Below are 14,519 nucleotides of genomic sequence, written 5' to 3' on the forward strand. Positions count from 1 at the left end.
TTTATCTGAGCAGGTAATTCACTCTAGATCTACCAGAGCTTAGGATACAGCCAGGATTTTAAAAACTGGTTAGTGTTGTATATACTGCTGCCTCAGCTAGTCAATCATTTTCTCTTGATGTGAGGCTAACACTTCTTCTAAGTCAACGGTGTAACTTAACATGTTTTCAACATACAAACATTCAGACCGAGGTTTAAGACCCACACCCTCCACACACCCTGTATCTTTTGCTAACGGAGAGGATGCCACTACTATTGAGACTGTCTCATTAAAATGTGCAAACAGCATCTTAAAAGGAAGAAATGATTAACCTGGAGTCTAAAACCTGGATCTGAATGCTTTCATGCTGTCTTTTGAGGGGTGTTTTAAATTCTCTATTCACATCCAAAGGTATTACATTTTCAGAGTCAAAAGATTTTTTCCTAGTAATTTTTACCAAGAATGACCTCATTGTTAAGAATGCTGTTCCCTGCATCAGTCTTGCTGTTTGAGTTCCCCATGCCAAATTCCTGTTAAGAATGCTGTTCCCTGCATCAGTCTTGCTGTTTGAGTTCCCCATGCCAAATTCCTTCCTCAAACTTCTCACTGAGACACCAACAGTGGTTGGATTTTTAAATGATATCTCATTAGCACCTCACAACAACTTGTGCAGTTGCCAGAGTAGATGTGAATACCCTCATTTTACAGATGGGAAAGTGAGAGCTGCAGAGGTGAGAAGGCTCGCCACTAACCGGCTGGCCACTAGAGCTGGTAGATCCAGAGCTCTAGCTCGCGCCAGAGCTAGAATTCACAGGCACTTTTTCTAGCTCAAAAACCCATGCTCGTATTTTAAATTAGACTCCCAAAATGTACACCTTGATGCTTTTCATTGCAAAGCTATTTTCACACTGTGTTTTCCAAGAAAACTTCTGGCTATTTCCTGTAAGACTAGCTCAAAATAACTTTAATGAAATGTCGATTAACAAATATATCCATGTTCTCTTCTGGAACAAACCAACATCTCTCAGAAAATGCTTCCATATAAGGCATTTTAAAAGGAACTATCACATTTTCTATTTCTCATCTTTCTCCCACTTCCCTCACCCCAAATAACTAAGAATTTAGAAATTTCTGTTTCTAAACAGTTACATAAGAAGTTCTACTTGAGCAGGTTCTTTGTGTTTTGTTTACCTTTTCTGTTGCTCAGGCAGGGCAAATTCCTTTTTTTTTTTTTTTTTTTTTTTTGGTGAGGAAGATTGGCCCTGAGCTAAGAGCTGTGCCCATCTCCCTCCACTTTATATGTGGGACACCTGCCACAGCATGGCCTCATAAGTGGTGCATAGGTCTGCACCCGGGATCCAAACCCATGAACCCTGGGCCACTGAAAAGCAGAGCATGCGAACTTAACCACTACACCACTGGGCCAGCCCCGCAAATTACTTTTATAAAATTAAGCAACTAAACTATACATTCAGTGGAAAAGGGACAGTGCGCAGAAATGAATCTCAACTTCAAATACCAAGTTTTATTAACTCTTACTCTGTAACTGTCATCTCTTTATTATAAAAATCCAATCTCCCAAGCATAGTGATTCCCTCTTTAATGACACATTTCCTCTCTAAGTCCAGAAATACTGCTGTATTACTTGCCCCAGAGGAGAAGCTAATCCTTTTCTCTGCTGCTCTCTGGAAACCAGCAAGCTGCATGATGGCTATTTATCTATAATTTATTTCTAAGCACATTTTAACCACAGTGACGTCTCAACCTAAACATGACAACAGCCACACAAAGCAGCCTATAGTAGGCAGTGTGTTGTGATGTCACTGAGAGGTGGCCATAGCTTGTGCTCTCAAGTGGCCCTCTGTCCTCCTCTTGGTCATCTTTCTCTCCTAGACTGTGGCCCTGCTCTGCCCACAAGGGTTCAATGGCATGCAAACAGCCTTTAATTGGTTTTCTTAAAGAGGCACTGTTGATTGGAAAGGCTGGCTTGTATTTAAACTCTGCCCTTTTTGCAAATGCCAGACTTTCTTAATAGCATTTCAGAGGAAATTTTCTGTTTTGAACACAATTACTGAATCTGACCAGAATACAGATACAGCACCACTCGTACTGCTTAATGTTAAGACATTGCATCTCTGCTTTTCTACATGTCACTAATTTTTGTTAAAGCATTCTGAAACCTGAGTTATTGATGGAACCATTTTTACAACTACACATCCTCCTAAAGTTCTTGCTTCCTTTTAAAGCAGGCCACAGGGCCCATGGCAAGAATTCTTTGAAGAGAGCAAGTTCCTGAGACTTAGAAATTTAATTTGTATAACTAACCCCAGCTCTTCTCCCCCTTCAGGAATCTGATTCTTCCTCCTCTTCCTCCTCCTCTTCTGGCACATGGCTCCTTGTGCTCAACTCCAGTGCAGTTTGGTTGATTGATGCTTCATTGTCTACATGCACCAACATCTGCTTCAGCCAAGGAAATTATGGATTAGTAGGAAAGACACTGGCCTCAAAACAGCAAATTCTTAAAAATGTTTTAAAATCAAATTGCAGTTGCATATTCATCCTCAATATTTATCACCAAGAGGTATGGCCACTTTCCTATTTCTCCAAATTCTACCCTGACTCCCCACCCCCACTGCCAAAAATGAGAGGAGGGTAAATGCTAGATTTGGTAGACTGTTTCCTGATTTACAAACATGGTTCTTACAAAATAATTATGCTGGCTTAGATGTGCTGCTTTCAAATGGTTTTGAATGGCTTAATACACATCTGGGAGAAGAACTGCTCAAATATGTACATTTAGAAAGACAAAGATGATTTTACTGATTTACCTGAGGGAATCTGGTAAGAGAAGGATCCAATGAGGACTAGGACTCATTTTTTAGCACTATGCTTTGTAGTTGAAGCTACACTCTATTTTTGAATCCCAAGCTTGCTTATTCACAGAGCAGCAAAAGTTCTGACACGTCCCTGCAAAGATCTCCACTCTCCCTGGATTCATTGGAGTAACGAGAGAACGGATGACCAGGATGATAGAGGCAATATAATAACACTTAATTAAAAATCAATCAGTTTAACAAGCTGCTAGAAAGGCGGGCTCTTCCCTGTCTAAAACAGTAATATGGAATAGACAGTTCATTAAACTAGAAAATTCTTCTTAGCACTTCCCACAGTCCTTTGGGCCCTAATAATGTGATTTAGAACAATTTGTGACCACCAAGCAGCATGGGAGCAGAATGGACTTTGCATTCTCTCCCTAGGCCCACACTTGATTAAGCTTACATCATGTGATTGTTCAGGTGCAGGTGGAGAGGGCAGCATCTCATCCCCTCTTCTAATCATTGATTGAAGGGCCATTTCTTCAACCTAGAAAAGAAGAGTTGAGGACACTTTCCTTACTATTTCACTGAGATACTGATGTGGGTAAAATTTACTAAGCATGCTGTAAAAAGCAGTGCTTCCATGAGAGGAAGTGAAAGCAGGGTACTGTAATCTGTGCAGCTTTAGAGGGAAGGGTGAGGCCCTTAAGCTTTCCTGGCCTTTTAAGGAAATGAGCAAAGAAAGCCTCCAGCCCCTTTCCCCTGGGGTACAGGTGTTCCAGCTGAGCCAGGCTCCCAATCCCCCAGACATAGCAGCTCGGGGGAGAAAACACAAGCGTGCCCTTAGAAAAGCCAGGTGTCGGGACGGCCTGGTGGCGCAGCAGTTAAGTGCCCGCGCTCCGCTTTGGCGGCCGGGGGTTCGCAGGGTCGGACCCGGGCGCACAGCGATATACTGCTTGTTAAGCCATGCTGTGGCGGCGGCCCATATAAAGCAGAGGAAGATGGGCACGGACACGGACACGGATGTTAGACCAGGGCCAATCTTCCTCAAGGAAAAAAGGGGAGGACTGGCATCGGATGTTAGCTCAGGGCTGATCTTCCTCTCACACACACAAAAAGAGCCAGGTGTCTTGTGATTCCACAGAAGGCCGACTCCCTCGCCTGGAAAATGGAAGTGTTTCCTGGAGCATCAAGGAATGTGGGCTTTGGAGGGCATCACCGACACACAGTAGGGACCTGTCCAGGCACTGTGGCGATGTAAGGACATGAATGGGTGCAGGCCTTACAGGTCCTGAGGGAAAGCGAATCATTCTGATACGTCACAGTTTACAGAACTTTCACAACCCTCATCTCATGTGGATTTGAAGGTCCTGAAGGCCACTGCTGAGCAGGGACCATGAGGGTCATGTCCCTGGGGCTGGGGGGGTGAAGTGGGACGGGCCCTAGTGGGCCCACTCTCGACTCCCGTCAAGGCCGCGGTCAGTACCAGCTCCGGGAAGAAGAGCTCCGGGCAACCCTACTGCGCGACAGGTCTCTGCCCTCAGGGCCTCGCCGCCTGTGCTCGCAGCACCGGAGGATGCGCGTCCTTGCCCCTCGGCAGCCTGGGGCTGTCTCAGGCGCCAGCAGAGCAGGGACAGCGGCCAGGCCGCCCTCGCCACCCGTGCAGCGCGCTGGCTCGGCCGAGACCCGCAGGACGGGACTCTGACAGGGGTGGGCCGTCGACTCCAAACACGCTCCCCACGGGCGGGTGAACCGCCAGCCGAGGGAGGCACGAGGTGGGCGCCGCAGCCGCACGGGGCTCCGGGAGCGGGAGGGGCAGGGGCCGCGGGGTCACCTTGAGCCGGTTCAGCTGGTCGTGCAGCGCCGCCTTCAACCGGAGCAGCGTCTCCTCCTCCTTGCGCAGCTCCTGAAGCCGGCTGAGCATCGCACCTCCTCAGGCCCGTCGCCCGCCGCCCTCGCGCTGTCCAGGCGGCCCGGCGCTCGGTGATGACGCCACGGCCTCCGCCTTCCCGGAAATGGGGCCGCGCGCGGGGCGGGGCTGGCGGCACGGTGGGTTGGGGCGGGGCGGGGCGGGGCGGGGCGGCGCGGCTTCCTGCCGGCGTTCGCGCAGGCTGCGTGGCTGCGGACCAGCTGAGAGGCACAAACCGGGGTTTTAAACCAAGCCTAGACTCGAGTAATGATCAGGATTCCTAAAGCACAGGGTGTTGAACTGTCAAGAACCTGGAGAGAAAATGGTCAAATATCGTTTCAAATGCTTCAGTTGGACAGTACTTGCTGTATCACAATTCCAATGTCGTGGTGCCACAAGTGGCTGTTTCAGCTCCACAAAACCTGCAGATGCATTGGAAGGCAGGGACTTAAACTTCCAGTATCTAGCACACGGGAACAGGATCCCTACTGTTGAATGTGGTTTCTGCAGGCAAGGATGCCTAGGCAAGCGGCTTCCCAGGAGGCCTGCGCAAATTAAAGAGTATTAAGACACAGCGGTGCTGAGACTGGATTTGGAGACAAGGGCTTCACACGCTAAGGAACTGGTATCTCCAGTCTGCAAACGGGAAGACAGTACATCATCCCATCCTTGGATTTTGAGATGAGCACTGGGGAAAAACTCAGATGTAAAACAAGACCCTGAAGTGAGACAAAAAGAGGTAAGAGCAGATCAACTCCAAGGCAGTAAGACACCATTGACAAATTAAAAACTTCAGAGAAAAACCTAATGCTCGTCAGTACATTTCTCCCCACCATGCTTGGTCAACATTCATCCCCTAGTAAAGCTGTCAGATACCTAAGTGGTTCCAAAAATGCTTCTGGCACTTGAATACCAAGGGTCAAAACAAAAAGGGCGGCAAGCACTTCCTCCAACTGTCTTCTATCCCAGCAGGTTTATCATTTTTTCTTAAATTTTATATTTATTTTTTTCCCCCAAAGCCCCAGTAGATAGTTGTACATCACAGTTGCACATCCTTCTAGTTGCTGTGTGTGGGATGTGGCCTTAGCATGGCCGGAAAAAGGTGCATCGGTGCGCGCCTGGGATCTGAACCCGGGCCACCAGCAGCGGAGCGTGCGCACCTAACCGCTAAGCCACTGGGCAGGCCCTGTCCCGGTTTTAAGAACACTTCTCTGAGAACACCATCAATTTCTTACTGCTGTGCTTCAAAACATGTATTCCGTCCGATTCTGCCCTCTTGTGGTTACTGAGATGTCAAATCTTGACAAAATTTTGCCCATTTTCCAAGGTTTGTTTTTTAGGGCTGGGGCTAAATTCTAACAGCTTCTGTGTATTTCTAAGACAAGTCTTTCAAGACACTGTGTTATTTACAAAATAGATGTTATATCTGGATTTATGGAGCATCCCCTTTCCCATTCAAGTGCATGCATTTATTATAAATCCAAGGCTCCATTGCATAGCAGACTGTAAAATTGAACTGAAAGGCTAGAATTATGGATACTAAAGTGTCATTAAAAAAATTCTAACCAAGAATCACACAACACACCCAACAAGTCATGTTTCAGACTGTCTCTTTGATCAGGTCTTTCTTTATTCAAAGTGAGCTGTCCAAAATGATTTGACCTTTACAGAATAAACAAAGTTTATGCAGCAGGCTTCTTTTCTTCTGTGGTGGGTTTCTTTTCTGCAGGCTTCTCAGCTGCTGGTTTCTTGGTAACTGCAGCCTTTTTTCCCACCAAAGGCTTCTTTTGCTTCTTAACACCAACAGCCTTCTTTCCTTTCTTCCCCACCACAGGCTTCTTGCCTGGTACCCCCTTCTCATCTGATTTGGCTTCTAGTGCTGCTGCTGCTGCCTTATCCACCCGGAGTTTGTGCTGCAACAAATCAGGGAGAAAATCTAAGAAACAAACCTTTCTAAAAAGCTTAATATACCGGCAAAAATCAAATAATTGCTTACATTCTTGGCCTGGCGAAGAATGGTGTTCCGGCGCATGGTCTTTGCATATGGGTTTAGCTTCAACATGATTCTCAGGTTTTTCAGTGGATTCTTCTTCAGGACTCTGCGATGAATCTTCTTGCTATAAAAAGGTAGACACATTAGTATTTCATTTGCCTTATCCACGTTTTTGAAATAACCAACAGTATAAGATTGGGGCAAGAATTACTGTAAACATCACAACTTTACCGTGGTGCTCGGAGGGCTCTTTGGATCTCTGGGCTTTTCAAGATTCTGCTAAGGTCTGTATTGAGCATCTTGTGCATGGGAAGGCTGAAAGAAAAAGAGAAAATGTTGACAATAGATGCTCAATTCCTATTTCTCATGTAATTGACTAAAGAATGTGAACCTGAACAGAACATATTTTTAATCATTTAGCCATCTAGAATTCAATCAGAATTTCCACCACACTATCACTTCTCAGAATATCTTACCATTTCAGCATATTGCATCTGTGCATAAGGGGAAATGTTGACACAATGCATTTAGAAAACATGCAAACCAATTTCCAATGTAAATATGCACGGCATAAACACTTGTGTTCAGTATAGCAATAGGAAGGACACTCACTTGTAGTTACTCTTGAGGGAGGCAGCTTTACGCCAAGTGCCATACAGATCATCTAACTTGCGGAAAGCACTTTCAGTCCAAATGCAAAAACGTCCCACGTGCCCACCAGGAGCAAGTTTCAAAATGTTCAGTTTGCTGACATTAAGCAGAGTAATTCCTTTTAAAGGGAAAGGAGAATTAGGGAGCCTGTATTTCAACAGAAGAAACACAAATCATCTTTAGGCTTATGTGCTACACCTAAGGTACTTGAGATCTATCTTATTAATTATGCAGTTTCAACCATCAATGGTGCACTCATTCAGCCAAGAATCAGAAGTTCCACAAAATCATGTGTTTCAGAAACACGGACCATAAAGTGGAATCTCATCATAATAAAAGCCAAGTAAGCTTACAATTGTATGGGCAATCAAAACACGTAAGCAGTGCAAGGATTACCAGGGATGTTTCTGAAGGCCTTGATGATACCATTGTCCTCATTATAGATGATGCAGGGTCCCCTGCGCTGGATACGACGGCGGTTTCTCATTTTGCCCTTGCCAGCTCTCATTCGCTGAGAGGCATAGACCTAAAAAGTGAGAAGGTTTAGTATTCCGATTAAGATATGACCCCTGCACTAGGTCTGCATAGTTAAAAAACCCACCATTTTACAGATGATGAAACTAAGGCACAAATGACTTGCCTAACATTAACACACAGCTGTAAATGGCAGTCAGGATTCAAACTCAAGTAGTATGGTCCCAGAGTCTTTGCTCTCATATCCACTAAGGTTTAGTTCTACTGCCTTTTAGTTATCTTCCAAAATTTAAAATCTGACAACAAATTTGTGGGAAGGACTACCGAACTGTAAATGTGTTCATTAAACCTACCTTTTTGATATCATTCCACGCCTTAAGTTTCTTAAGAAGCAAAACAGCCTCCTTAGTCTTCTTGTAGCTTTCAACTTTATCTTCAACCACCAAAGGAAGTTCAGGAACTTCCTCAATACGATGACCTGACAAAGCCAATTAACACTGTTCTGGTTATCTTGAACCTTTTGAAAAATTGAGAACATTTTATATAACCCACAAAACCAAAATGGTATATACAATTTGCCAAATCAGAATTTCCACAAATATCATGTGTTTCAGAAACACGGACCAATGAAGTGGAATCTCATCATTTTGACAGTTAAATAAAAATAGAGTGGGCAACATGATGAAATTTAAGTGGAAAAATTCCTAATATACTAAATCACTATTTGAATTAATTCCTCAGTTACATTTATTCACTGATGACTGATTTGTTAAACTGAAGTAGTCAGAACTAATAATTAATAAAAGGAAATTTAGTCAGGCACTCTGAAATGAACAGAATTTACATAGGCTATTATTAATATGAATGAAGGGGCCAGCCCAGTGGCGCAAGCGGTTAAGTGCGCGCACTCCGCTGCGGCGGCCCAGGGTTCGCCGGTTCGGATCCCAGGCGCGCACCGATGCACCGCTCCTCCCGCCATGCTGAAGCTGCGTCCCACATACAGCAACTAGAAGCATGTGCAGCTGTGACATACAACTATCTACTGGGGCATGGGGGGGATAAATAAAAACTAAAAAAAAAAAAAAAATGAATGAAAAGGTTCAGGTGAAGTAAAAAAAAAAAAAAAGGATATTTTGTACCACTCCTACAACACAAAATATTACAAACCTTTAGACATGACCAACGCTGGTAAGGCTGAGGCAGCCAGGGCAGAGCAGATGGCATATCGCTTCTGTGTTGTGTTCACTCTGCGGTGCCAACGGCGCCAGGTTTTGGTTGGTGCAAACATGCGGCCCCCACGGCACATCTATTTTTGAAGTTAAGAATCAGCTTTCTCAAATTTTAGGAATTAAAAAAAAAGATTGTCTTGCTCAGTAAAAATTTTCGTCACCCTTCTGAACCAGCTTACTGACAGCAGGCAACTGTCGCTGAGAACAGAGTAAGACGCAAATTATGACATCATTGCAAGCAAAACTTCAAGTCAAGCCCCCGCTGTCTTTATGAAAAACATTTGACAGAAAAATCTTCCAGATTTCAAATCTGTCTGGAGCAACGTTTAACCTGGACATTACTAGTATTTTGGATAGAAATATTCTCAAGTTACTAACATGAATAAACCAGGTCCTGTCTGCTAAATTCCATGAGAGCCAACCAGTCTAGGTAGTGAAACAAAGGATACATTTCCAAAAGCACCCTGGCCAGAACGGTGAGTCCCACCGCCTCGAACTCTGGGAATCCGAGCCACCGCTCTGCCAGTACCCCAGGACTCAGCACTGGTTTGATGACCTGAAATTGGGAAGAAATCCAAGTTTTAGCTACCCAGCCACACCAACCTGACTATTATGCATGGTAGCAAACAGCATCAGAACATCCAGGAAAATCATGCAGTTCAGAAACACGGACCAATGGAATGGAATTTCATCACTGCTGTCAAGTAGCTCTTAGGAACACCAACCCATGAAAGATCTAAATCCTTACCTGCTAATTCACTGACGGCATAGGGCTGTCTGTTGTTTTTGCGCAAGTTGGTGTGAACAAAGTTCACAATATCTGGTCGAATGGGAGCCTTGAACACAGCAGGCAGTGTGACATTTTTGCCAGATGACTCCCCCTTTTCGGAGTACACTGATATCAGTGGACGAGCACACGCCTGGGAAAAAGTAAAAGATGTTTATATTCACAAGCAATGTAAGAGGCACTCTTCTCATATGCCAACAATACTATCAAATGCTCAGTTACAGAAGAGACTAGAGTGTGGCGAGGTAAAACAATGGCTCAGTTACCAACACATCCTCAGGTCTATTAATCTCAATAATTTCTTACACTTGAAGGACACTTAGAATCTCAAGTTCTGCCACATCATTTTCATTATTTTCTAAAAGAATGGTTTATCATGAAACTTTCAAACTAGGCCTTACAAAGCAGATGATCAAAACCATACTGTAAGGTTTGAAAATGCTGCTCAATGCCACCATCTAAACTCTTTCACCCCAAATGTCAGCAAATCTTGCCTACCACAGCACTATTCCTCCCAACTTCCTCCTTGCCCCCTTCATCCCATTCTAAACACATTTCCCCAAACTTAATAAACACATCATGTTACTTTTTGCTCAACCTTCTCCAAAGACTCACCACCTGAAAGTAAAACTAAAGTCCTGAGAATGGCCTGAACAATCTGCTCAACCTTATCTCCCATACTCTTCCAGATACTCTCCTCCTTAGACTCAGGGCCAGCCCCCATCTGCCTCAGAGGTAGCCAAGTCTTCACCCTCGAGACACTCTTAGCACACTTCTTCACCTCCTTCAGGCCACCTTCGAGAAGGTTTCTCTGATCACTCTGTTTCAAGTCCAACTACCGCCTCCTCTCCAATGTCTACAGCACCATTACCATCGAACATCACTATCCAAGCATAAAGACACTGTATTTTGTCTCTTTTGTTCACGGAACTCCCCAGGGCATAGAACACTCATGTCACACACGCAGTCATTACCTGTGGAAGTGCAGTACGTGTAACATTAGCCATACTATGAGCTGGGTAAGAAATCAAAGATTTAGCGGACACCAAATAGAATAATTCATCTTTAAAGCAAGAAAATCAAAAGGCTTTTATAGAGGCGATTCTTAAGCTGAACACACGCGAATTCAGAAAAGTGAAATATCAGTTTCTTTCTGTTAAAGAAACTGGTATTTTTCTCTTAAAAGATGAAAATATTTCAACAGCACATGGAGATACAAAGCCCCGAAATGGACTCTTTCACCCCGATTCAGCCTTAAGCCCCAAGAGTTCCCAAATCTTCAGGAGAACCCATGCCTTTTAAGATCCAGGGAAAGCTAGAATTTCAAAAGGCCCTCCGCGCCTGAGAACAATCTCGGGTCCGCCAGCGTTGCTTCCAGACGCACCCCGTGCCGGGACGCCCACGTTGCCTCTAAGATGGCTGCCGTAGAGCCGCACTACCCAGCTCCCAGCCACGAACAGATGCTTTCGGTCCTCATCTCCTTTTCCTCGCTTTCTCTCCTTAAGATTTTATGCCCTGAACCCACAATCCATTCCTGCTGGGACCCGAGAGCAGGAGAAAGCCCAACCGAGAGAACCTCCACTCACCATGGCGGGGAGAGAAGGCCACGCTCCTCTCAACCCGGCGGCTCCCGCAGGAAAAGGAAGGACTTAGCACTGCCGCTCTATATGTAACCTTCAACTCGGTCCCCACCCTGCCCCGCCACAGAACCAATCTAGAGACACAAAATATCTCTCTGCCACTCTACAAAAATAAAAAATAGTGTGTTATTTCTTCATATGCGTCCAATTGCGGTGTCTATTGACTTTCAAAGCTAACAATAGCACTTAGAAACGAGGGACTCCTTTTCGCGGAATAATCCACAAGGAGGCGTGGCTAACTCGCGAGACGAGGAGTTTTTCCCTCAACTGCTGCAACTTATTTTAACTTTTTCTTTATGAATGGAAAACTATTGGGACAGGAAAAACCGCTGTGTGCTCTAAAACAAAAGTTTAACTTTGCGGAGAAACGAGACCTGTTGGGAGGGTAAAAGTAGTCCCGGCGAGGTGGTCATGACCCCGGATGTCACCGCTCGGCGCGCGGTTCGGTTTGGCGGGTTCGGATCTGCTGTCAGACTTGGGGCGATGTGGTCGCGAATGAACCGAGCTGCTGAGGAGCTTTACACTCGTCTCCTGCAGTGAGTTGTAGCCCCTGCTGTTGGCTAGGGTGCGAGGACAGCAGTTCTCCCGCGGGGTATCTCGATCCCCGCCCCCAGCCTCTTGCCGCAGCCTTGGGGATTAGCCCCTTGCCAGTTCCCGGGGGCGCGTCTGTTACAGACTAAGTCAGATTTCCTGGGGTCCGGGAGTTGGGGAGAGGCCAGTTATCTGCTCCAATGTGGGGCTGGCCCTGTGGGGGCTTGCTTGTAGTCTCCTTTAAGAGAAAACATCTGTACATTATCGAGGTGGAAGGTGACAAGTTTTCCAAGAGGCGCTTTATTCCGTCTGATAATGCCCACAACTTGGGATACGTTATAGGCCCCTCCCAGGATATGGAAAAGTAGATGCTGGCATCCTTCACCTGTTTAAAGCCTTGCTGGTGTGAAAAGTATTGTTATAGTCTAGTCAAGATAGTTATCAGATGAGCTACAGCTGTAATGATGAGGGGATGGTGTGTTGGCTTTTTAAAGTACCTTTATTTCCCTGTGCTCTAAGTCTTCATTTTATTCTTTAGTGAAGTGCTAGTACCAAAAAGGATTCCATGTAGTTCTGCATCCAACGTAAAAATCGAATCCAGTCGTTCTCAGATTTGAGAGTGCATCGGAATCACCTGGAGGGTTGTCAAAACACAGATTGCTGGGTCCCACCCCCAGCGTTTCTGATTTAGTGGGTCTGGGTGGGGCTAAAGAATTTGCCTTTCTAACAAATTCCAGGTGAAGCAGATGCTGCTGGCCTGACGCCATACTTTGAGAACCACTGATATAATCTAATCCCTTATTTTCTAAATGCCATCATTTTTCATTGTTTATATTTATTGCTTTTTTTCTGCTTACAAAAGTGGTAAGTCTTGTCAATTTTTTGAACTTTGTAGGAAGAGCACTAAGTTTTTTTAGCTGACAATGTCTTGGATAGCTTTCAGTATGCGAGGCTATAGATCTATCCCATTGTTTTTAACTGCTGTATAATATTTCATTCTATGGCTGTTTTATGTTTATTTAACCAGTCTCCTATTGATAACAACTTTATTTAGACCCTTTCTATATCCCAATTATTTCATGGATGTTAGTCTTTCTCTCCACTTGTAAGCACCAAACGTCTTTACTCCTCTTGAGTCTCTCACAATGCATGTGTATCCAGCTGCCTACTGGAAGTTTCCACATGAGACTTCAAACTCAGTATCTGCAAAACTGAATTCGTCTTTTCCCCTCGCAACCTGACGTTCTACTCTTGAATTCCATCTCTGAATTAAGAGTTCCAAACCCAAGACTTGCACTTCTCTGTTCTGCCGCCCCCATCCCCACCCCATCTAGTCAGTCACCAGGTGCACTTGTTCTCCCTCCATCCCTACTGCTTTTTTTCGGGCCATCATCATCACTTCTCTGAACTACTACAAGTTATTCACAGCGATTTTCCTGGCCTCCAAGTTTATACCCTCCACGTTACTATCGGAGAGATCTTTCCCATTTAAAAACTTGAAGTGAGTTCCTCTTGGCTTTCAGGATCAAGTTCAAGCCCTATGGCAAACTCTCTTCTGTTGTGCCCCTCTCGCCTCTGTTGGAGCACTCATCACCCCGTGTTCTAACTGTTGCTATACTCGTTGGACTCCAATCAAGACTATGAACCAGGGACTATGCTTTTGTTTATATCCTGGACATCTAGTAAGAGTGCCTGCCTCTGATACACATGCTTGAGAAATGATTGCTGAATGACTGATTGAATAACATCCCTGAGTTACACATAAAAGACAAACATCTTTAAGAATAAGACACAATCTTGTCCAAAATGGCAAAAGTGAACCAGTCACAGGCCTAGCTCTCATGTTTGTATTTCAGTAAGTCATAGAGTAGATCCAATAATAAATGGTGTCCTGAAACAATTCCGCTGGGTTTCTTTAGGACTCTAAAGATTCTTTTCTCTTGCAAAGTGTAGATCAGGCTGATGTACATTTTGATATGTTAATGGTTTATCGTTTACATGTTTTGGAATCACTATTTTAAAATTTTCTTGAATGAAATGATAATTATTAAAAGGGTATCCTAGAGTTTTATGCTTACATTTTTAAAAGGAAATTATTTAACATTATCAGATTTACTAATTTTTTGGTAACAGCTCATAAAAGTAGAGAGAGGATAGATGCTTCTGTTTTACCCATAGAAATCTAAGGTTTGAGACCCTTAAGTAACTTTTCTGTGGTTACCCACTGATTCAGTGACAGATCAGAATCCAGTCATTTTTATTTCCCAAAAATTATGTGGTAAATTACATTTTAATAGTAACTGGTGATGTGTTTTAAAAGACACAAGAGTAGAGGTCGCTAACCTAATTTCCTGCCTCCGGAGCAGTTGTACTCAACTGGGCAGCAGTCTGTTAATGGCTACCACGTCTCTTTTTTCTCTTTTCTTCTTAACCTGATACTCTTTTTATGTTTTTTTTCCCTCCCAAATATGCCTTAGGGCTGCCATGAATACTTTACATTTTGCTTTTCT

The 14,519-nt window shown here is 44.4% G+C and overlaps 3 protein-coding genes and 4 non-coding genes across 11 annotated transcripts in view; 1 reads left to right on the top strand and 6 right to left on the bottom strand.

Annotated features, from left to right (window-relative positions):
* Positions 1 to 1,484: 1,484 nt before the first annotated feature.
* SNAPC5 (small nuclear RNA activating complex polypeptide 5) lies at positions 1,485 to 4,808 on the bottom strand. Its single transcript, XM_004421724.3, has 3 exons — positions 4,630 to 4,808; positions 3,259 to 3,342; positions 1,485 to 2,436 (listed from the first exon to the last, which is right to left on the bottom strand). Exons 1-3 carry the CDS (start codon positions 4,717 to 4,719, stop codon positions 2,323 to 2,325), a joined length of 288 nt encoding a protein of 95 aa, XP_004421781.1. The 5' UTR covers positions 4,720 to 4,808; the 3' UTR covers positions 1,485 to 2,322.
* Positions 4,809 to 6,297: 1,489 nt separating this feature from the next.
* RPL4 (ribosomal protein L4) lies at positions 6,298 to 11,346 on the bottom strand. Its single transcript, XM_087428585.1, has 11 exons — positions 11,223 to 11,346; positions 10,813 to 10,853; positions 9,800 to 9,971; positions 9,501 to 9,607; positions 8,990 to 9,128; positions 8,176 to 8,300; positions 7,745 to 7,874; positions 7,310 to 7,466; positions 6,929 to 7,012; positions 6,701 to 6,821; positions 6,298 to 6,617 (listed from the first exon to the last, which is right to left on the bottom strand). Exons 2-11 carry the CDS (start codon positions 10,843 to 10,845, stop codon positions 6,387 to 6,389), a joined length of 1,299 nt encoding a protein of 432 aa, XP_087284711.1. The 5' UTR covers positions 10,846 to 10,853; positions 11,223 to 11,346; the 3' UTR covers positions 6,298 to 6,386.
* Positions 7,615 to 7,684, bottom strand: LOC147917584 (small nucleolar RNA SNORD18). The gene has a single exon (XR_015551793.1). It is a non-coding gene; the product is annotated as a small nucleolar RNA SNORD18 (small nucleolar RNA).
* On the bottom strand, positions 8,402 to 8,473 carry LOC147917585 (small nucleolar RNA SNORD18). Its single transcript, XR_015551792.1, has one exon. It is a non-coding gene; the product is annotated as a small nucleolar RNA SNORD18 (small nucleolar RNA).
* On the bottom strand, positions 9,190 to 9,288 carry LOC147917586 (small nucleolar RNA SNORD16). The gene has a single exon (XR_015551796.1). It is a non-coding gene; the product is annotated as a small nucleolar RNA SNORD16 (small nucleolar RNA).
* LOC147917587 (small nucleolar RNA SNORD18) lies at positions 9,680 to 9,750 on the bottom strand. The gene has a single exon (XR_015551794.1). It is a non-coding gene; the product is annotated as a small nucleolar RNA SNORD18 (small nucleolar RNA).
* Positions 11,347 to 11,760: 414 nt separating the features above from the next.
* The window catches only part of ZWILCH (zwilch kinetochore protein), a 35,530-nt gene continuing 32,771 nt past the window's right edge, over positions 11,761 to 14,519 (top strand). For 4 of the 5 annotated variants that reach the window (XM_087428576.1, XM_087428577.1, XM_087428579.1 and 1 more), the window contains exon 1: positions 11,761 to 12,014. In XM_087428576.1, the coding sequence (XP_087284702.1) occupies positions 11,890 to 12,014 (125 nt within the window). In that variant the 5' untranslated portion in view covers positions 11,761 to 11,889. The remainder of the gene's footprint in view (positions 12,015 to 14,519) is intronic. The other variant, XM_087428580.1, reaches the window with a different exon arrangement.

This window comes from Ceratotherium simum, chromosome 3 (genome assembly GCF_057802395.1).
Source record: "Ceratotherium simum simum isolate JZ-2026a chromosome 3, ASM5780239v1, whole genome shotgun sequence".
In the NCBI taxonomy this organism is placed as follows: domain Eukaryota; kingdom Metazoa; phylum Chordata; class Mammalia; order Perissodactyla; family Rhinocerotidae; genus Ceratotherium; species Ceratotherium simum.